This window comes from Schistocerca nitens, chromosome 2 (genome assembly GCF_023898315.1).
Source record: "Schistocerca nitens isolate TAMUIC-IGC-003100 chromosome 2, iqSchNite1.1, whole genome shotgun sequence".
NCBI classification, from domain to species: Eukaryota; Metazoa; Arthropoda; class Insecta; order Orthoptera; family Acrididae; genus Schistocerca; species Schistocerca nitens.
Window position 1 is genome coordinate 599132988 of NC_064615.1, and position 24497 is coordinate 599157484.

General features: G+C 41.3%; 1 protein-coding gene across 1 annotated transcript in view; it reads right to left on the bottom strand.

Moving 5' to 3' along the window:
- LOC126236674 (TATA-binding protein-associated factor 172) overlaps nt 1-24497 on the bottom strand; it is a 320919-nt gene that overhangs the window by 269986 nt on the left and 26436 nt on the right. The window contains exons 6-10 of the mRNA XM_049946158.1: nt 16977-17264; nt 11186-11344; nt 10958-11093; nt 6341-6477; nt 103-371 (exon numbers count right to left, since the gene is read on the bottom strand). Coding sequence (XP_049802115.1) covers nt 103-371; nt 6341-6477; nt 10958-11093; nt 11186-11344; nt 16977-17264 — 989 coding nt within the window. The remainder of the gene's footprint in view (nt 1-102; nt 372-6340; nt 6478-10957; nt 11094-11185; nt 11345-16976; nt 17265-24497) is intronic.

Below are 24497 nucleotides of genomic sequence, written 5' to 3' on the forward strand. Positions count from 1 at the left end.
AAAACAAGTGACAGCTGTGAGGGAGATTATTAAGTCAAAGTCTCTTAGAATATGGACCATACAGACATGAAGTTAACTGAGTCATTCATTTCGTTCTTTTACCTTAAATGTTTGTGTGTTTCTGGCAAGCTTAATAATGCTGCTAACAATCCCATGAAGCTGTTGCAGGCTGCAGCCAACTCATCTTGTTCTAATAGAAGGTCCCACAGACGATTCACAATGGTTTCAACTTGATGTGGTAACTGTTCCACTATATTGTTTGCAACTGGAATTAGTGCCGAAGCTGCTACAGCACCAACATCATCAACAGGGTCACTCAGTCCACCGAGCACAAGGGGGAAAGCCACTGCCAAAAGTTCCTTGACCATATCCTACAGAAACAAGTTGTACAACAATAAATAACTGTTAAATAATTTCCAACATAAATTTTGAATGCTGAAAAATAAATTATTTAAAATTAGCACAAGGAATAAATTGCTTGTTTCTAACAAATCTGAAGGAAAGTTATGGGGTATACTTGTTGAATATCCTATTTTACTTTCAATATTAAGGGAAGGATAGATTGCTACTCACTATATAGTGGAGATGTTGAGTCGCAGACAGGCACAACAAATTACTGCTAAACAAGTACGATTTTGGCCAAAAGCTTACTTGTTTAGCAGTTTTTTTGTTGTGCATGTCTGTGACTGAACATCTCCATTATATGGCGAGTTGCAATGTACTCTTTTTTTTAATACTGTCATTATTCCATACTGAATTTTCCACTACTTTAGTTTCACTATGATTTTCACTATGATGTTGCTCTAAACTGTCTTCACTATTCACCATTTATTCTATTTCAGCAATATTATTTACATCTTTATTATTTTTGATTGGATGATGATAAAGCTGCCACTCTATGAAATCAATTAAGACAACTCATTACCCTGATGAGCTCTGCTGTCAGCACTACTCTGTTGCACTTAAAGGAAATTGAAAGAAACATGCAGAGGTTTCATTATATTTCTTGGGCTATTAAGTCCACAATTAGAATTTTTCCTCCAGTTCCAGCACACATTTGCTTCTGACTATGTCATGCAAAGAGACCAAGTCATTTGATGACTCCTCCAATGTGGCTATTAAAATTTATAAGCATACCTTGGATCACAGTCTAAAGCCCATAAAACAAAACATCTACGATGTAAATACTGGCTGTGAAATCCTACATAGTATGTCACAGAGATAGTTTCAATAATTTATGAGTACTTTATTACGAATGACCTAGAAAATGTCACTTAAATCACACATCGAATCAGTGTTCGTGACCACTCAAATGGTTCAAATGGTGAATCACATTCTGGCAACGAACTACCATAAAGTGCTAGGGGTAGGAAGGGGATGGGAAGGAGAGGGATGGGGAGAAGAGGCAGAAGGTTACAACAAATTTCATTCCAGCATCCCAAATACCATTGATTATCACCTCTATTTCTGAAATCCAGAGAAGAGGGTTGGAAGCAAGGCTATCTGTATTTTAACAGATGATTCAACATATTAAATAGGGACAGTGATGTCTGTGTCTTCTGCCATAAAATGAAATTATGCTGGTTTAAAGGTGCAACAGTTTTCTCACCAATTGCATTTATAAATTCATAAGTGATAATGAAGAAGATAAAGAGTGGTTTCTCTACACGACTCTTCTGTAATAATATCACGATTATAATAGTTATTACTTGGTTCTTGACTTGCATTATAAATTTAGATGAATTTAGAGACTCTCAGATCAAGAAAGATCAAGATACATTCCAGAAGTCCAACATAACCAATCCCTGCTGAAATCCTTTGGCCTTTCCCAGAAGCTCTCCCCTGAATCCACAACCACCTTCTATGTGCTCCCTAAAATCCACTTACCTAACAATCCTGTGCACCCCATTGTGGCTGGTTACAATGCCCCTAGCAAAAGAATCTCAGCCCTTGCTGACTAATATCTCCCATATTAAAGATACCAACCACTTCCTGCACTGGATTTCCACCAACCCCACACCCTTACCTCCCAGGTCCCTACTCATTACTGTAGATGTAACCTCATTATACACCGACATTCCTCATGCCCATGGCCTTGCTGTGATTGAACACCACCTCTCCCAAAGCCCAGCAGATTCCAGACCAACCACTTCATTCCTCGTACGCCTAACCAACTACATCCTAACCCATAACTACTTCACCTTTGAAGAGGAGATATACAAACAAATTCGTGGCACAGACATGGGCACCAGCGTGGCATCCTCCTATGCCAACCTCTTCATGGACCATCTAGAGGAGACATTCCTAGCTTCCAAAAACCCCAATCACTTGTCTAGTTCAGGTTTACTGACGACATCTTGATAATCTGGACTCAGGGTCAAAAAACATTACCCTTGTTCCTCCACACTCTCAACACCTTATCTCCAATCCACTTCATCTGGTCCTCCTCCACCCATCATGTCACCTACCTAGATGTTGATCTCCTCCTCTCAGATGGCTCCATCCACACCTCAGTCCACATCAAACCCACCAATCACCAACAGCACCTGCAATTTGACAGCTGCCATCCCTTCCACACCAAAAAATCCCTCCCATGCACCCTGGCCACCCATGGCAGACACATCTGCAGTGATAAGACCTCCCTTGCCCAGTATGCTGAAGGACTCACAAAGGCCTTCGCAGACAGGCAATATCCCCCACACCTAATACACAAATAGATCTCCTGTGTCATATCGCTCCCCAACACATGACCCTCACATCCACACCAAGAACCAACCAGAAAGAAGCACTCCCCTGCCTTGTGGAAGACCCAGATGCAAGACCTGCCCTATCATCCACCCAGCACCTCCTACTCGAGTCCCGTCACATGCTTATCCTACCCCACCAGAGGCCTGGCCACCTTTGAATGCAGCCACGTTACATACCAGCTCTGCTGCAACCAATGCACAGTGTTTTACATTGTTATGACAACCAATCAGCTGTCTACCAGAATGAATGGCCACTGTCAAACTGTCACCAAAAGCGAGGTGGGCCACCCAGAGGCGCAACATGCAGCAGAACACAACATGCAAGATTTCAATGGCTGCTTCACAACCCGTGCCATCTGGATCTTCCCCACCACCAACAGCTTTTCCGAGCTGCACAGATGGGAGCTATCGTTACAGCACAGCCTTCGCTCCCGTAACCTCCCTTGCCTAAACCTAGTCACTGCCACCCCCCCCCCCCAACCACCCATTTGTGTGTGTGTGTGTGTGTGTGTGTGTGTGTGTGTGTGTGTGTGCGTGCACCCTCCCTTGCCTAAACCTAGTCTCTGCCCCCCCCCCTTTCCCCAACCACCCATTTGTGTGTGTGTGTGTGTGTGTGTGTGTGTGTGTGGGTGTGGGTGTGGGTGTGTGTGTGTGTGTGGGCGCGCGCGCACGCGTGTATGTACACACACACACCATCCCCCATCCCAGTACCCCAGCTCAATGTGTGCCAACCAGATCTGTGCTCACATCTCAATCTGTGGAACTGTGTGCCTAGCCATCTGGCACCTGCCTCCTCTACCTGCACCTGAGCCACTAGACTTCCCCCCCTCCCCCCCCCCCTCAAACCCCGTCCCTGCCTCATGCCTCTCTCCATCCCTCCCCTCACCTCTCCCCTCTCCTCATTCCAAAAGCTAGCAAAGCATTTTGTTTGTGTACCTTTCCATGACAGCAGTGCTTCCACCTTTTGGTGAGTCTTCTCTTTATTCCTAAATAATCCAATAGATAAAAAAAAGGAAAAATTATGTACAGGAATTTCGAACATATGCTAAACTATAAAACTAATTAAAATTCTTAGCAATGTTGCACAGCTAATGCTTTCAGCAGTCTCTCATTAATATACATTTAGAATACATGACTAAATTGAAGATGTTTGGGTAACTCTAAAACTTTTCTAATACTTGTCTGCAGCACAACTGAGGAGGGGGGGGGGGGGATGAGCACACTTCAAAGACGTTGGGGGCATTTAAAAAAAAAAAAAAAAAAAAAAAAAAAAAAAAAAAAAACCATTAACTATGGAGTGCGGCAAGGATCAGTAACGGGGCCATTATGAGAATAATGAACAGTGACCAAAATATGGAACATGTTGAGAGAAGAACATACATTTCTGCAAACATCGCAGCACAAAGACTCTTGTAAAGTGGACTGGTTATAAACCTTTAAAAAAGACTATGTATGCAATGTTCAGAAACAAAGTGAAGACTGTGCACATGGGTTTAGAGGTGGATGAAACAAGTCCGGGAGAAGCAGGATCTACTTGATACTATATATATTACTGTGGATAACAAGCTGAAATGGAAACAATATATATTAATTATGTCTGTAAGGAACTCAGCTCCATCATATTCATAATGAAGCAGCTATCTCAATGTGCAGACAAACAGCTTCTGTGCGCAGTAAACCATGGACTCGAACCGTCCCTGCAGTTGGGAGCGATAGTGTGGGGAAGTTCAGATTCAAGACACCAAAATAGTGTTCACAGAACAAGAAAGAGCAATTGAGATCATATTTAGAAGAAATACTTCTGAAACTACTTAAAAAAATCTAGGCAACTTAATGTTTACATCTTTGTACATACATAAAACAATAATACAAATCACAAAAGATAATGCAGAGTGGAGTACAAATGATAGTGTGCACACCCACAACAAACAGAGGAAGGATGACATACAAAGCATACCCCATTGACTGACAATGCTTGAAAAAGGACCTCAATATTCAGGTACCAAATTACTAAGAAGCTCACCTAAAAGCTTGCTTAACAGCTTGCTAACTTTACACAGAACCTCAAAGGCTATCTGGTGGAAAAGGAAATTTACTGCATTGAAGAGTACTTACTTATAACCAATGCTGTTAGAATGTAAGAAGAATGGTTAGGAAGTATGTGATAATTAACACTTTCTGTTATTTACATGTCCTATTATTATACGTACATTTACCGTACATCATGTATAGGGTGACCAGATGCAATTGTTTAAAAAGGAGGATAAAGGAAGAAAAAAGAGGACACATCAAACGAGTCAACTGCAGATGAGGATACCACCCATCAGCTTTGGACAAGTCATGTGACTGCCGGGAATTACCGGTAAAACTAGTAGTTAATTGTTACTGATGGTCAGGTGGTGGTTAACTGAACAATATAAAAAAAATTAAAAACATTGATTGTTGTGACAGTGTGGCGTCAATTGTTTTGTTATGTCAACAACACGGAATTGTTTACAAAGCGAAAAACGTAAGACCATTCACCTTCCTTCATTTGACGCACCACTACCAACATCTACAATTCAAGCAGCAGCTGACGACATGTAAACTGCACTTCAACCTTCCGAATACAAATAAATAGAAATGACTATGAAACAATGAAATAAAACCATGACAGTTAATCTGTCGAGTTATTTCTTACCTTTATTGGCCACTGAGACATACGTTCCAGCTCCACATATCTTACATTCCACTTCAAATTCATTTCTCCCTTTCTTAAAGCCAGACATTTGCAGGAAAGGACATTAGAAAATGTACACTTTCATTTAGGCATAGCCAAATATTTTACGTAACTCATTCAGTTAAAAATTACACTCACAAATCACACGTGTACTACAGGACGCCAAGCCAATACAAAGCGTAGATACGAAATGAAAATTTTAAATAATAGATATTTGCATATGCATATGCATATGCATATGCAGCAACGATTGACAATCCTGGTGCAACCTACTAACACCACCTTCATGCTTGTTTATCATGAAGGCTGTGCCAATAGTTAAAATATTTAAGAAAAGAGCAATAGAATGGGATGAATTGTAAATTTAACAGTATTACACTCAACTTTGCGAAAAAGCCAGATACTGTAAAAATCCGCCCGGACCCCGGGACAAAGAGCTAAAAAGGAGGACATGTCCGGATTAATCCGGACATCTGGTCACCCTAATCATGTAGTCCTACAGGATCAAATAAAATTCAGTTCAATTCAATTCAATTCAATTCAATTCGGTATTGTTTGTAATACCACTTAAGTAAAAAATGAATGAATCTAGTGCATTTTTCAGTTTTTTATGGACCCAAAGCAATTAGAAAAGAAGACATGAAGAAACTGAAGTACAGAGTTGCCATCAAGAAAACAATTCAAAAGTCAAAATCAAAGATAAAAAGATAAGACATTTCTGATTATATTAACACAGTTACTTAATTCAAAGTTTGAAACATTAACTTATGTGTTACTGTAAAAATTAGCAAATACCTCCAGCCATCCTGTTTAAATCCTAACTATTCCTACTAGTACTCTAAATTAACAAAATGAGAATGGCGCACAGTATTACCATGCGTACTGCTAACAGGTACTTCAGCCCCAGCAAGCCTCCATGTCTTGCTTCCCAGTCATTCTGCTTTAGCAACTGCAGCAAAATCGTCAAAACCCCTCTGACACCATCATTTGTCATAAGATGTAGAACAGATCCTAAAAGAAATGATTTTAATAAATAATTATTTATTCCATTTCATACAAACAATATCACACGAATGCACAATTGGCTATGGCCATCAAACAAAAAATCAAGTAGAACAAGACATGATCATGACAGGAAAACATAATATTACAACCAAGATAATGTTTGAATACTTGAAGAAGTGCCACTTCCAAATCAGAATTGGGTACATCATAATGTTTGGTATTAATAGTTCATGGAATCTTATATTCCAAATCCTATGTACCTGTCACTGGAACTGCTCCACAATCATGGAATATGTGATTACATTAAATCTTTAAGAAATTTGGGAGCTCCAAAGTGACTAACATGAGGGGGATTTAAAATCTATTAATACTCATGTAATACCCTCTCTTACAAGAACTACAGCACATTAGAGAACTTTTGTGAAATACAAGAATAATGTCATTCCTGAAATTCAATTGCAGTACATGTCTTCAATGTTGGACAACACTAGGAGAAAAAGGGGCAGCCTTTTCAGCAGTTGCAAAGGCAACAGTCTGGATGATTGACTGATCTGGCCTTGTAACACTAACCAAAACGGCCTTGCTGTGCTGGTACTGCGAACGGCTGAAAGCAAGGGGAAACTACGCCCGTAATTTTTCCCGAGGGCATGCAGCTTTACTGTATGGTTAAATGATGATGGCGTCCTCTTGGGTAAAATATTCCGGAGGTAAAATAATCTCCCATTTGGATCTCCTGGCGGGGACTACACAAGAGGATAACGTTATCAGGAGAAAGAAAACTGGCGTTCTACGCATCGGAGCGTGGAATGTCAGATCCCTTAATCGGGCAGGTAGGTTAGAAAATTTAAAAACAGAAATGGATAGGTTAAAGTTAGATATAATGGGAATTAGTGAAGTTCGGTGGAAGGAGAAACAAGACTTTTGGTCAGGTGACTACAGGGTTATAAACACAAAATCAAATAGGGGTAATGCAGGAGTAGGTTTAATAATGAATAGGAAAATAGGAATGCGGGTAAGCTACTACAAACAGCATAGTGAACGCATTATTGTAGCCAAGGTAGATACGAAGCCCACGCCTACTACAGTAGTACAAGTTTATATGCCAACTAGCTCTGCAGATGCCGAAGAAATTGAAGAAATGTATGATGAAATAAAAGAAATTATTCAGATTGTGAAGGGAGACGAAAATTTAATAGTCATGGGTGACTGGAAATCCGGCAGTAGGAAAAGGGAGAGAAGGAAACATAGTAGGTGAATATGGATTGGGGGTAAGAAATGAAAGAGGTAGCCGCCTGGTAGAATTTTGCACAGAGCACAACTTAATCATAGCTAACACTTGGTTCAAGAATCATGAAAGAAGGTTGTATACATGGAAGAACCCTGCAGGTACTAAAAGGTATCAAATAGATTATATAATGGTAGGACAGAGATTTAGGAACCAGGTTTTAAATTGTAAGACATTCCCAGGGGCAGATGTGGACTCTGACCACAATCTACTGGTTATGAACTGTAGATTAAAACTGAAGAAACTGCAAAAACGTGGGAATTTAAGGAGATGGGACCTGGATAAACTGACTAAACCAGAGGTTGTATAGAGTTTCAGGGAGAGCATAAAGGAACAATTGACAAGAATGGGGGAAAGAAATACAGTAGAATAAGAATGGGTAGCTTTGAGGGATGAAGTAGTGAAGGCAGCAGAGGATCAAGTAGGTAAAAAGACGAGGGCTAGTAGAAATCCTTGGGTGACAAAAGAAATACTGAATTTAATTGATGAAAGGAGAAAATATAAAAATGCAGTAAATGAAGCAGGCAAAAAGGAATACAAACGTCTCAAAAATGAGATCGAAAGGAAGTGCAAAATGGTTAAGCAGGCATGGCTAGAGGACAAATGTAAGGATGTAGAGGCTTATCTCACTAGGGGTAATATAGATACTGCCTACAGGAAAATTAAAGAGACCTTCAGAGGAAAGAGAACAACTTGTATGAATATCAAAAGCTCAGATGGAAACCCAGTTCTAAGCAAAGAAGGGAAAGCAGAAAGGTGGAAGGAGTATATAGAGGGTCTATACAAGGGCGATATACTTGAGGACAATATTATGGAAATGGAAGAGGATGTTGATGAAGATGAAATGGGAGATATAATACTGCGTGAAGAGTTTGACAGAGCAGTGAAAGACCTGAGTCGAAACAAGGCCCCGGAGTAGACAACATTCCATTAGAACTACTGACAGCCTTGGGAGAGCCAGTCCTGACGAAACTCTACCATCTGGTGAGCAAGATGTATGAAACAGGCGAAATACCCTCAGATTTCAAGAAGAATATAATAATTCCAATCCCAAAGAAAGCAGGTGTTGACAAATGTGAAAATTACCGAACTATCAGTTTAATAAGTCACAGGTGCAAAATACTAATGCGGATTCTTTATAGACGAATGGAAAAACTAGTAGAAGCCGACCTCGGGGAAGATCAATTTGGATTCCGTAGAAATGTTGGAACACGTGAGGCAATACTGAGCCTACGACTTATCTTAGAAGCTAGATTAAGGAAAGGCAAACCTACGTTTCTAGCATTTGTAGACTTAGAGAAAGCTTTTGACAATGTTGACTGGAATACGTTCTCTAAAATTCTGAAGGTGGCAGGGGTAAAATACAGGGAGTGCAGGGTATTTACAATTTGTACAGAAACCAGATAGAAGAAATAAAAACTTTGAGGTTGCCAATGATATTGTAACTCTGTCAGAGACAGCAAAGGACTTGGAAGAGCAGTTGAATGGAATGGATAGTGTCTTGAAAGGAGGGTATAAGATGAACATCAACAAAAGCAAAACAAGGATAATGGAATGTAGTGGAATTAAGTCGGGTGATGCTGAAGGAATTAGATTAGGAAATGAGACACTTAAAGTAGTAAAGGGATTTTGCTATTTGGGGAGCAAAATAACTGATGATGGTCGAAGTAGAGAGGATATAAAATGAAGACTGGCAATGGCAAGGAAAGTGTTTCTGAAGAAGAGAAATTTGTTGACATCGAGTATAGATTTAAGTGTCAGGAAGTCATTTCTGAAAGTATTTTATGGAGTGTAGCCATGTATGGAAGTGAAACATTGGCGATAAATAGTTTGGACAAGAAGAGAATAGAAGCTTTTGAAATGTGGTGCTACAGAAGAATGCTGAAGATTAGATGGGTAGATCACATAATTAATGAGGAGGTATTGAACAGAATTGGGGAGAAGAGAAGTTTGTGGCACAACTTGACTAGAAGAAGGGATCGGTTGGTAGGACATGTGTTGAGGCATCAAGGGCTCACCAATTTAGTATTTGAGGTCAGCGTGGAGGGAAAAAATCGTAGAGGGAGACCAAGAGATGAATACACTAAGCATATTCAGAAAGATGTAGGTTGCAGTAGGTACTGGGAGATGAAGAAGCTTGCACAGGAGAGAGTAGCATGGAGAGCTGCATCAAACCAGTCTCAGGACTGAAGACCACAACAACAACAAATAGGATAAAACACAGAAACTTTGAAACTCCTGCACTTAGATGAAATTATGTCAGAGTGTAAGCAAGAGTGTCTCTTTGGAATGTCATTACTCGTGTATGCATACCTGAATAATATTTTAATACATTGCTCAAAACAATTTATGTGCTACAAATTCTCCGCCAATAATATACTGTTAGCAGTTAAAACAAGCACACTGTATCTATCTCTAATACATTTTGCTAAATCCACTTTGCACAACAAATAATAAATAATTATTTAAATAATAATCATTTTTAATGTACCATGTTTTCAAATTGGACTAAAGAGAGTAACATAATTTCTCCTCGTCCCACACAGTTTCTTAAATCCAAACAGATAGTCCTGAAAATTTAAGACTGTGAATTTTTAATAAGTATGAAAATATTTTTAAAATTTAAAAGGAAAAATGAGGGGCATATGAAGATGAACTGTTCACAAAACAAAGGTATCTGGATATGGCTAGAAGAAATTATTTTATACTTTTTAGTCTGATTTAAAAATGCCATATTCTAAAAGTTCATTTTTATTCAAGTCATTATTTTCTACTTTTTAGTCTTGTGTGTGAAATTTTTAAAATTGATTTCGAACATTTTCATGGGATTTCAACAGATACTTCAAGTAAATTTCAGATTTATTTCACTTCTCTTCACCCGAGTCAACCCCAATATTGCTTCCTCCCACCTAAATCTCAAGAGAAGACCAGGAGGTGAAAGTTAGAGAGATTCAAGCTCACAAGGAGACTTGTCAGAAATTTCTCTTCTTGCAAACCATTTGTGACTTGAACAAGGAAAGTGGGGGAAATGACAATAGACCTAAAAGACAAGAGAGTGAGTCAATATTGCATCCAATTCTGGGCTATGTTTGAAGTTTCAAGTCTCTAGATCATTGGCAAGTTAGTTTAAAATCAAGTACAAAACTTGTAAAGAACAAACTAACAGACATAAAAGAAGGCAATTAACAAAAACAAAATTACCTAAGGTTTGAGCACAGGTTTCTCTTACAGGTGCTACAACTTGGTCAGAAACAAAGTCACCAAATCGATCAAGTGCGAGGACACAAAGCAGTCTCAGAGCCATATCTTCCAGCCACATTTCATGATATTCCTCTTGCTGCAAAGCAAAACAGACACAGAATGAAAAAATACCAGAAATTATTCTACACCAATGAACAAAATACAATGGTATTTAAAATTTCTACTAACTTCAGAATGAGACATGTAAGTTGCCTTCCCAGCACTTCTACCATGTATGCGTATAACTTCTCTCAACGTAGTTGCAGCACCATGCCGCGCCTCCCAGGAAGGACTGAATAAGTCATGACACAAACGGTCACAGAAACCTTCAAATGGCCAGTCAACTGCCTGAAATGAAGATGATCACGATATAAAGACAGTTTAGTATCACAAAGTCAATTAAGATTAAGTTTATAGGAACATGCAGTTTTAGTGAGTATTCGTTAACTTTGAATTGTGCATAATTGTATTCTAGTCATCTAGTGGAAATAATGAGTCGCACGCAGATAGGCACAATAAAAAAAAAGAGACAGTAAAAACACTGTCGAACAAGTAACTTTCAGAAAAAGGCCTTCATTGGAATATATATATAGAGAGAGAGAGAGAGAGAGAGAGAGAGAGAGAAACATTCCACGTGGGAAAAATATATCTACAAACAAAGATGATGTGACTTACCAAACGAAAGCGCTGGCATGTCGATAGACACACAAACAAAGACAAACATACACACAAAATTCAAGCTTTCGCAACAAACTGTTGCCTCATCAGGAAAGAGGGAAGGAGAGGAAAAGACGAAAGGATGTGGGTTTTAAGGGAGAGGGTAAGGAGTCATTCCAATCCCGGGAGTGGAAAGACTTACCTTAGGGGGAAAAAAGGACGGGTATACACTCGCACACACACACATATCCATCCACACATAAACAAATATGTCTGCTTGTGTCTGTTTTGATGATGTGACTTACCAAACGAAAGCGCTGGCACGTCGATAGACACACAAACAAACACAAACATACACACAAAATTCAAGCTTTCGCAACAAACTGTTGCCTCATCAGGAAAGAGGGAAGGAGAGGGAAAGACGAAAGGATGTGGGTTTTAAGGGAGAGGGTAAGGAGTCATTCCAATCCTGGGAGCGGAAAGACTTACCTTAGGGGGAAAAAAGGACGGGTATACACTCACGCGCACACACACACACATATCCATCCACACATATACAGACACACACACACACACACACACACACACACACACACACAAAATCAGTCTCTGGCTGTCAAGGCCACACTGTCAGCAGCTGCGCATGATGCAGACTGGGCAGTGAGGATAAGCAGTATGATGGGGCAGGAAGAGGGGGGGGAGTGGGGGGGTAGAGCATGGCATGGATGGGGGACAGTGAAGTGCGGCTTGTGTGAGCATACAGGGTCAAGGGGGAGAGAGGGTAGGGCACTAGTAAAGTGAGGAGTAGTGATTGGGAGCTCGTGAATGAGTCGTTCAAATGAAAGCTTCACTCCAGTGAAGTGTGAACTAACCACTCAATTTCAATGAACTGGTACTTCAAACTCTTCACAGATAGCACACTCCACACTTTTTTCTAGTTCACTCACTCTCTTCCCCTCTCCCTCTCCCCCTACATCGGCGCTACGTTACTCACCCTCCCTTCACGTCAGTCCTCCCTCTACTTCCTGTCGACGAATCGCGCGGTGTTTGTGGTGAGCGATAGATTTAGGAGAGATTGGGTTGGTGAGGGGTGGGGTGAGGGGAAGGCAGCGTCAGCTGCTTCCTGCAGTGCTGGCATCATTACCCGTGACTAATTGTGCAGTTAAACTTCGCGTCCACAGGTAGCTTGCCGTTGGCAGCGCTTGCAGACAAATGAATATTAAAGATACAAACGAAGAGGCTGACTGTGTGAGCACGTACAGCTAACATGAAAATAAAAGGTTTGTTAATAACACTGAAAGAGGGATTTTACTTGAAATCGTACCAATGACTATAGGTGACAGTTTACGTTTTTAATGTGGAGGGTTATTATTCTCAACAAAAATAAACTCTACAGGAAAACTTCTGAATAATTACTTAACGTAGGTGTATAGACTTTGTGACAGTGGTAAACATACTCATTCTATTTTGGATTAAATTTTAAAAGGAACATAAAATTGGACTGCATTTCGTTATTAGCCCTCCCTAGTTCTCAGTCCATGAATGCAACAAATAATGTTTCACTTGGCAGATAAAGACTTTTTTGGGCGCTTCATGAAAAAATTTCGAGCAAGATTAAATGTATCATCTTCTTTATATGTGACAGGCTTCTCTGTTTATCTTTCCTTTGTCCCCTTCGACCATGCTCTATTTAACTCAGACGCTGTAAGAGCGTAAAAGGTTGCGTGCATGTTACTGCATACTTCGGCCATCTGTTGGTAAAATTATGAAGTATTACGAAGCTTTATTGTACGAGCGAGGCGAAGCGAGCGTAGCCGCGGCTGAGCGGCGAACTGGGCAACTTCGCCAGGCTTCCGTACTTCATGAATGAACTACTTCATTTGAACGCTTCGCGGCAAAGAGTGAAACGAATGAAGTAGTTCCCGAGAATGAACGAGTTCGACCCATCTCTAGTGAGGAGGTTACAAGGGGGTGGAGGGGTGTGCTCAGGGTGGGGAGGATAAGGGGGGTGAGGAGACAGTGGAAGGAGAGGAGTAAAAAGACTGTGGGTACATTGGTTGAATAGAGGGCTGCGTAGTGCTGGAGTGGGCACAGTGAAGGGGATAGGTGGGTATAGGCTAAAGACTAGTGAAGGTTGAGGCCAGGAAAGGTACAAGAATGTAGGATGTGGAATATAATATTGCAGCGAAGCCTTCATTAAAATGAAGAATGTTGCTTGGTCAGTAACTGGTTGGTCCAGCTGTTTCTTGGCCACTGTGGGGCATCCTGGATGGTTGGGTTTATGGACTTTAGGAAGCATGTAGAAGGTTGGAGAGCGGGGTGTGGTAGAGGTGAGGAGAGAGATGGACTCTGGGAAGAGGTTCTGAGACAAACCTAAAGATTTGAGGAGACTGGAGATCCCTCTGGATTTCTGGAATGGGGTCACTATGGAGGTGGAGTCTTTCTCAGCAGGTATGATTATAAGTCCAGGGTAGGTTTTTAGTTGGTGGCTTGTGGTTCTTTCTGCAGATGTAAGGTTAGCTTGCATGTTGAGAGATTTGGGGAATGAAGGTGAGGCAAAGTTTGAGGTTTAGAAATTCTGAAAAGTTAACAGGGGGTGATTAGGGAGTAGGGGTAGGAGCAAGGGGGGGGGGGGAGGGGGGGATCATGGTTGGAGGGAGGTGTGAACTGAGTCAGGCAGGGTTCAACATTTGCCTTTGGTTGTGTCCGTCTAGTAGGTTTCATGGTGAAAAAGTGTTTCCACTGTAGGGACCTGGAGAAAGAGAGATCTTTAAGAAGTACTGCATGATTGAATTTGGGAGTGGGACAGAAGATGAGGCCTTTGGAAAGGACTGATACTTCTGTGGGGCAGGGTTTGTCAGCTATGAGGAGATGTGGGGGCAGTTTGGAGGTTGTTGTAGAGTTTTTTTGAGGCAGTGTTGTGCATGCTGCTCTAGTTCCTGGAGGGCAAGAGTTTCTATATGTGATATGGGATCCAGGCACTTGGGATTGCACAGCAGAATTTTACAGATGGGAAGGAAGTGTTGCAAGATCTGATCCTGATTGACATGGTTTTGCAGGACTACATTGGTGAGGGTTAAGGACTGGAGGAATCTTAACAGATGGAGCTCATTGTGGAAGGAGGGGAATCGCAGCCAGAGAAGGGTAATTTGACGGTAAGACCATCTGAAGAGATTCAATGAGCCAAGTAGCAAAGCAGGAACAGTATATGGGGCCACGTTGTGGCGAGGGACAAGGAAACTTTTCTATTCTGACACAGATAGGAGGAGCAAGGATGCATGGTGGAGGAGAGAAATGCATAAATATACAGAGAAAATGATGAACTATGTGCAAAAAAATGCATAATACACCAAAATACGTGGAAAAATCATGTGAAGGGTGAAACAGATGAAGTGTGAGGAAACTAGATGAAACCTGAGGGAGTAGGCTGACAGCCCAACGATTTCCAAACCTAAAATCTCCTTCCTAGTTGCCATGACCAACTATATCCTCCCCCCAATTTACTTCTCCTTTGAAGGCATCACCTACAAACAAATCGGGAGTACAGCAGTGGCACCCCACGACACCTCATATGCCAGCCTATTTCTAGGCCATCCACAGGAATCCTTTCTAACTACCCAGAATCCCGAACCCCTCACCTGGTTCAGGTTCACTGATGACATCTTTCTGATCTGGACTTAAGGGTTCTCACCCTGTCCACATTCATCCAGAACCTCAACACCTTCTCCCCCATTTGCTTCACCTGGTACTCAACGATCCCACAAGCCAACTTTCTTAATATTCACCTACACCTCAAAGACAGCTACAATACCTCCGTCCACATCAAGCCTACCTACCACCAGCATTACCTTCACTTCCACAGCTGCCACTCATAGAATATCAAGAATTTCCTTCCATACAGCTTAGGCACCCATGGCTGTTGCATCTGTAGAGATGAGCAGTCCCTCTCGGAATATACCAAGGGTCTCACAGAGGCCTTCACAGATCGCAATTACCTTCCCAACCTTATACAGAAACTCTCCTGTGCTTTATCTCTCCACTTATACAGAAACTCTCCTGTGCCTTATCTCTCCAGTCACCCCCATCTCCCAAAGCTCCACTGCCCAGCCACAGAGGAGCATTCACCCCATTACTCAGTACCACCTAGGACTTGAGCAACACACATTTTCTGCCAGGATTTCAACTAACTTTTGTTGTGCCCTGAAATGGGGAATGTTCTACCTACTATCCTTCCCACTTCTCCTGCAGTAGTATTCTGCTGCCAATTGAATTTACACTATATTCTCTCTATCCTTACATAACTCCTGCTCCCGATCCCTTCTTTCATGGCTCATATCTCTGTAATAGATGTAGGTGCAAGAACTGTCCTATATATACTCCCACCCACTTCAGTCTGGTTGCATGCATCACCCCTCCCATCATAGGCAAGGCTACTTGTGAAACCATTCTGTGCTGCATTCTACACGGGCTCAACAACCAACAAGCTGTCTGTCCACATGAATGGCCACTGACAAATTGTAGCAAAGAAATAGCTGAACTATCCAGTTGCCAAGCATGCTGATCAATAAAAAAATTTTCATCTTAATGACTGCTTTACACGCTGTGAGATCTGGATCCTTCCTACCAACACCAGCTTTTAGCCAGCTTTTCTGAACTGTGCAGGTGGGAACTCTCCATGCAGTATATCCTTTGTTCCCATAACTCTCCTGGCATCAACCTTCATACTGTCCTACATCCACCTATCCCCTTCCCTGTTCCCACTCCAACATTGCACAACTTTGTATTCCATGAACGAACCTACAGACTTTTAATTTCTCTCCTTCCACTGTCCCCTCCTCCTCCCCCCTCCCCCTTCTGCTGTCCAACCACCTCACTGCACCTAGCTGCCTACACTCTTTCCACCTTATCCCTGCATGCTCCCACAGCATTTTGCTGTCCACCACCCCTACCCTGCTACCCCTCCCTTCCCCACCTCAGCCTCCTCCTTACCCTCACCACCCAGATCACTTCTCCCACCACACACTGCTGCTTGCAGTGTTGTCTCAGCAGTCAGAGACGCTGGCCACGTGCGCATGCACTCACGCACGCACGCGCGCACGCATTGTCTGATTCTGATGAAGATTTGTTAGACAGTATTTATATTACACGGTCTTTAATTTGTTAGTCCCTATCTCTACTTCTCATAATATTCCTACAGCTTTACCAAAACATGCAGTAAAACACAAAAGTGCCACGAAGTTCTAAGAGACATTAATCATGCTTGAAGAGCGTAATGAAATTGAGCAACATTTCTCCAACAAAAAACTTCATAAGTTACACTCACATCAACTCCCCAACCACCTGCTCCATCTGGAGTACTTTCCACATGGTTATGAGAGGTCACCGACAATATATCATCTTGACCTGTGTCTTCTATTTTAATCTTTTTTCTTTCTGGTTCTTCTACAGAAATGCTAACTGTACTCGTTTCTTCTTGATTCTGTGTACTAGTATCACGTGACCTTTGCTTGGTCATTTGCTGACGGGCCAGGCGGCGAGCACGATTCATTTCACGGGAACTCATTCCTTCTACCTGTGAAAGCTCCTGTTGCACCACTTCTCCAACAGATTTCTGGAAAAAAATTGTCTTCTTATAACAAAACAACCACAGAAAAATAAAAATCAGACCTTTATATGCATTATGACTGTAAAAGCAAATTGAATATAACCATTGCCAATATTATGGTAATGACAGTAATTGTGTGAAACACAGGGGGTCATTAAGGCAGGAGACCACAACTAATTATTAACTGAAAACTTCAACAATCGTAGGCGTGAGATACATAAAATACATATATATTGTAGAAAAGCATTACGCTCAGAAATAAGGAAATATAATAACTAAAATACTGAGTGAATAATAAAATTACAGTATGTGGTAAGATAACCTCTCGCTCTAAGTAGAAAACAAGCAATTAAAAGAGAAATGAAATGGTTGGAGTGTAAACTGCCACTGATATTATAAGAGATAGAGTATATGATGGCCCTACACCTTCCTCTTTCAATATGTCAGTTGTATCTTGTGAAAAAAAAATTTAAGTTTATCGCTTAGCATCACACAGGGTGTGCGTTATATTACTGCAGCTACCACAGGTTCAGCCATGTAAAGCATTTATGAGTAGGCTTTGCTTTCTGAAACTGTGATTGTTGTTTAGGGCATGCACTTGACATACACTATGTGATCAATAGTATCTGGACACCTAGGTGAAAATAACTTATAAGTTTGTGGTGCCCTCCATCGGTAATGCTGGAATTCAATATGGTGTTGGTCCATCCTTAGCTTTCATGACAGCTTCCACTCTCGCAGGCATACGTTCAATCAGGTGCTGGAAGGTTTCTTGGGGAAGGGCAGCCCATTCTTCATGGAGTGCTACACAGAGGAGAGGTATTGATGTCAGTCGGTGAGGCCTGGCATGAAGTCAGTGTGCCAAAACATCCCAAAGGTGTTCTATAAGATTCAGGTCAGGACTCTGTGCATACCAGTCCATTACAGGGATGGTATTGTCACGTAACCACTCCACCACAGGTCGTGCATCATGAACAGGTGCTCGAACATGTTGAAAGAAGCAATAGCCATCCCCAAATTGTTCTTCAACAGTGGGAAGCAAGAAGGTGGTTAAAACATCAATGTAGGCATGTGCTGTGATAGTGCCACACAAAACAAGTACCCCTCCACAAAAACAAGACCACACCATAACACCACCACCTCCGAATTTTACTATTGGCACTACACATGCTGGCAGATGACGTTCACCGGGCATTTGCCATACCCACACCCTGCCATCGGATCACCACATTGTGCACCATTATTCATCAATCCAGACTTCTTCCACTGTTCAATCATCCAATATTTACGCCCCTTACACCAAGCGAGGCATCGATGACATTTACAGGCGTTATGTGTGGCTTATGAGCAGCCGCTCTACTATGAAATCCAAGTTTTCTCACCTCCCGCCTAACTGTCATACTTGCAGTGGATCCTGATGCAGTTTGGAATTCCTGTGTGATGGTCTGGATAGATGTCTCTCTATTACACATTATGACCCTCTACAACTGCTGGCAGTCTCTGTCAGTCAACAGACGAAGTCGGCCTGTACGCTTTTGTGCTGTACGTGTCCCTTAAGTTTCCACTTCACTATCACACAGGAAACAGTGGATTTAGGAATGTTTAGGAGTGCGGAAATCTTGCATACAGTCTTATGACATGTGACACCCAATCAACCGACCACGTTCGAAGTCCATGAGTTCCACGGAGCGCCCCATTCTGCTCTCTCAAGCTGTCTAATGACTACTGGGGTCACTGATATGGAGTACCTGGCAGTAGGTGGCAGCAAAATGCACCTAATATGAAAAATGTGTGTTTTTGGGGGTGTCCGGATACTTTTGACCACACAGTGTAGCATGGTAGTACTGAGTGGGCAGTTGCAGTAGTGAGTATGAATCAGTTGGCTGCTCTCGCAGATGTGTTCACAATAGACGTTCTTCAAATAATATACTTGGGATAATTATTCAAACTGTGTTCCCATGTTACTGATCACAGTCACAGTAGGATGTGTTAGTGTCACTATTACTGATTGGCTGCACTCGTATGAAATACACATGTTTGGAAGTAATGAATTCAGGTTAATTACTTGTGCTGCTTTCTGAAGGTTTTAAAGTTCCAGTGTGAAACAATTAATGTTGTACTGTGGCATAAAGGAGTTTGCTAAACTGAGTGTAGTTGAACTGGTTTGAAATGAGTAATACCGTCATAATAAATCATTAGTCCATTCTGTCAGTAATTTATCAATCGAACATTTCATTGTTCCTTTCCTAAAACAAAATTACCAGCAACAGAAAGCTGATAATTGGCCATCTGAGCGGAGACGAGTAATGCAACCAGTTGTGTTATACATAGAGACTGGTGTCAAAGATGTTGTATCATACAACAATCTGCAGATCCAGAGCCCAATCACCAATGTCAATGTATAGTGACTGAATTTGGAATTTACAGTGGCACTTTGATTTTTCAAACAATGTTGGACAGGAAAAACGATACAGACAGTGAATTACTATCTGAATTATAACTCTGTGTGTGTGTGTGTGTGTGTGTGTGTGTAAGCGCGCGCAGGTGCGCGCGCGCACCCGTATAAGCTAGTCAAAGTTAGAACTGTCATGTATTTGACAAGGAAGGCAATGTCAACCAGGTTAATTTTAACATGAAAGTCCTTAATAGGTCAGTAGCAATCAGCAGAAATCAAACTGTAGAGGAAACTGAAAATGAAAGTTCAAACTTGAACAGACACATTGAATTGAGAGAGGCAGGAGTAGCCAACAATTGTGATGATAATGTAGGAAGGGAAGATGTGGTAAAACAACAACAACAACAACAACAACAACAATTATTATTATTATTATTATTATTATTATAAACTATGGCAGATAATAAAAAATTGAGTGCAGATTTGAACAAAGAACTAAATGATAATGAGAAAATGGTGAGATGTTTGATGGCTGATAACAAAAGGTCGAATCAACAAACGAAGGCAAGTAATCTAAAATTGGGAGTAAATTTTAACAAAATACACTACTGGCCATTAAAACTGTTACACCAAGAAGAAATGCAGATGATAAACGGGTATTCATGGGACAAATATATAATACTAGAACTGACATGTGATTACATTTTCACGCAATTTGGATGCATAGATCCTGAGAAATCGGTACCCAGAACAACCACCTCTGGCCGTAATAACAGCTTGGTACGCCTGGGCATTGAGTCAAACAGAGCTTGGATGACATGTACAGGTACAGCTGCTCATGCAGCTTCAACACGATACCACAGTTTATCAAGAGTAGTGACTGGCGTATTGTAACGAGCCAGTTGCTTGGCCACCATTGACCAGACGTTTTCAATTGGTGAGAGATCTGGAGAATGTGCTGGCCAGGGCAGCAGTCTAACATTTCCTGTATCCAGAAAGGCCCGTACAGGACCTGCAACATGCGGTCGTGCATTATCTTGCTGAAATGTAGGGTTTCGCAGGGATCGAATGAAGGGTAGAGCCACGGGTCGTAACACATCTGAAATGTAATGTCCACTGTTCAAAGTGCCGTCAATGCGAACAAGCGGTGACAGAGATGTGTAACCAATGGCACCCCATACCATCACGCCGGGTTATACGCCAGTATGGCGATGGTGAATACACGCTTCCAATGTGCGTTCACCGCGATGTCGCCAAACATGGATGCAACCATCATGATGCTGCAAACAGAACCTGGATTCATCCGAAAAAATGACGTTTTGCCATTCGTGCACCCAGTTGAGTACACCATTGCAGGCGCTCCTGTCTGTGATGCAGAGTCAAGGGTAACCGCAGCCATTGTCTCCAAGCTGATAGTCCATGCTGCTGCAAACGTCGTCGAACTGTTCGTGCAGATGGTTGTTGTCTTGCAAACGTCCCCATCTGTTGACTCAGGGATCGAGACGTGGCTGCACGATCCGTTACAGCCATGCAGATAAGATGCCTGTCATCTTGACTGCTAGTGATACAAGGCCATTGGGATCCAGCACGGTGTTCCGTATTACCCTCCTGAACCCACCGAGTCCATATTCTGCTAACAATCATTGGATCTCTACCAACACAAGCAGTAATGTCGCGATACGATAAACCGCAATCGCGGTAGGCTACAATCGGACCTTTATCAAAGTCGGAAATGTAATGGTACCCATTTCTCCTCCTTACACGAGGCATCACAACAATGTTTCACCAGGCAACGCCGGTCAACTGCTGTTTGTGTATGAGAAATCGGTTGGAAACTTTCCTCCTGGCAGCAAGTTGTAGGTGTCGCCACTGGCGCCCACCCTTGTGTGAATGCTCTGAAACACTAATCATTTGCATATGACAGCATCTTCTTCCTGTCGGTTAAATTTTGCGTCTTTAGCACGTCATCTTCGTGGTGTAGCAATTTGAATGGCCAGTAGTGTAGATAATCATGAGATTCAGGATAAGTTCAATAATTTAAGAATGAATGTTTTGAGTCTATGCTTAACACTCTGAATTCCAGCATGAGGTTAAGACACATTGCTAAGCAGACAGAAGCGCACGGGACCAAAATACAAGCCCAAGTAAACTCACAATAGGAAATTGTTAAACTAGATCTAATGGACAGTATAGTAAGGGAATAGTGAAGTAGTTCATGTGAAAATAAGTGCAAACAAAATAAAAATTATTTGATTAAGTAGTATCAGGTGTACAATAATCATATTCAAATTTAGAATCGAAAGCACATGAGCTGGAAAAGAACACTGAAAGATGTAAAAATCTGCAACATGTGAGCTGATATGAATGTAATTCGCCAACAAGTTAATGCGAGGAAATCATGGTGCGGGCTATTGTACAATCATTATTGTCAATAATCTGCTCATTCAAAGAGAATTTAAGGAATCTGGCGCACACAAACAATTACGTCAAATTAATTTCACGATACAATTTAGAGTTGCGTTCATGTGAATTCAGAACAAGTCAGAAAAAAATATTTGGGAACGACATGAGTGCATGTACTAGAACATGGGGAAACTGTGTGTGTGTGATCAATATACGATATTTGTTTGCTTTGAAAATGTGTTTCTCCACAAGGATTGGTTACAAGAGAAACTGTGAAGCATAAAAAGAAAAATTATTTTCGATGCACAACTTTAATTGTGGCAAAGGGTCAATGTGCATCTTCCTTCAAAAATACTGAAAATCGAATGGTTATATAGAACATCCCATCAGCGATGATCATCTGATTATAATTTTGATAAAACATTTGCTGTGGAAAGTACGAAGGCAGTGGGCATCATGTAACATTCAATGATTTCTGTGAGGTATTACAAGTCATTGACCCTTTAGAAGACACATCACAACGCAATCAATACTTTCAATTATACAAAGCACCACGCCAAGATAAATTTGAGCACCTGTCATGGAGTCAGCAAAACAATAATTAAACAAGATACAATTATAAACGAACAGATGACCATTCGCAGAGTTATGCGCAGAATGATGATTGTTTTAGAAATGATGAAAGAGGTAAAATGTTTTTGAATGGCAGAACCATAGAGCAGTGCAAGAGAGAAGATTTCGGGCTCAATGAACTCTTGAGACATGGATAACAGATACTGATAAAATGAGCGAACACCAGTAAACTGAATGTAGTTTCAGATGAGAACCACTCCGGCACTCATTAACAATTTAATGTGTTGTCTCCATCAGTACAAATGAATTGATGTGATACTGAAAACATTAAAGGTTAACTAGTAAAACATCAAACAATGGAAAATCCAGGATGGAATATAACAATACAAGAGAAGGAAAGTTGCTATTCACCATATAGTGGAGATGCTGAGCCGTGATAGGCACAATAAAAAGATCCACACAAACACAGCTTTCGGCCATCATAGCCTTTGTCAGCAGTAGACACACATACAAACATGCACACACGCAATCACGCAAGGGCAACTAGCACACACATCTGCAGTCTCAGAGAGCTGAAACTACACTGCGAGCAGCAGCACCAGTGCATGATGGGAGTGGCGACTGGGTGGGGGTAAGGAGGAGGCTGGGGCAGGGAGAGGGAGGGATAGTATGGTGGGAGTGAGTGCATGATGGGAGTGGCGACTGGGTGGGGGTAAGGAGGAGGCTGGGGCAGGGAGAGGGAGGGATAGTATGATGGGAGTGACGGACAGTGAAGTGTTGCAGTTTAGACAGAGGGTAGGAGAGAAGGTGTGGAGGGGGGAAGGGGTAAGTAGCGGAAAGGAGAGAAATAAAAATAAAAGAAATTAAAAGACTGGGTGTGGCGGTGATATGACAGCTGTGTAGTGCTGGAATGGGAACAGGGAGGGGGCTGGATGGGTGAGGACAGTGACTAACGAAGGTTGAGGCCAGGAGGGTTACGGGAGCGTAGTTATGTATTGCAGGGAAAGTTCCCACCTGCACAATTCAGAAAAGCTGGTGTGGTGAAGGTGAACTAGTAATGGACAAAGTGCAAACTGCAATGACACTTTAATTTCAGTGATTGAACTTTGTGTAAATAGTCATAAAATTACAGCTGCCTTAGACCCTGAAAGTGATGCCACCACAATATCTAGGAATTTATATAAACAGTTTTAGTGTTTCTGATAAGGAGGAGGAATTGGAAGTCGATTTCATTAGCTTCATCAGAGAAGAAGTAGTTTCTGCAGGTTTAGAAGTTAGAATTATTAAGAAGAAAATAGATCATGGGACAGAGGCAGCAGTTTACATGTAGGATTATACGTCCATGGTGAGAGGAGAGAAAAATCAGGAGTTCATGTGAAAAATTAGGGAAAAATTGACAGTTTAAGCAATTTGCAAATGTCCTAGAGAGAAGAATTGCATGCAAGCATGCAGAGAGAGTATCCAACAAACCCGATACTATTAAATAAAATAATCAATTTTTGAAAATATACTATAACTGAATAGACAAAAAAACTTAAACATGGACTGATGAAAGAATGTCAATGTTAAATTAAAGCTTGACCACAGGAACTGTTCAGAACGAAATATTATCTGATCCACTAGCTATAAAAGAAGCTGTAGAAAATAAAATCAAGCTTATAATAGAAAACGATGTAATTGAGAGACAGACTGTGAATATTGCAATCCTACACAAAGAGTAATATAATGGACTTTGGTATTACATCAAATGGAGACTGTTCAGTTTAAACATTTCAAGTGCAGCATTTGTTTGAGCTCTGGATGTGATTCTACGGAGAAGCTCTTGTAGAATGTAATACACTATGGAGATGATAATTTGGTTGTATCTA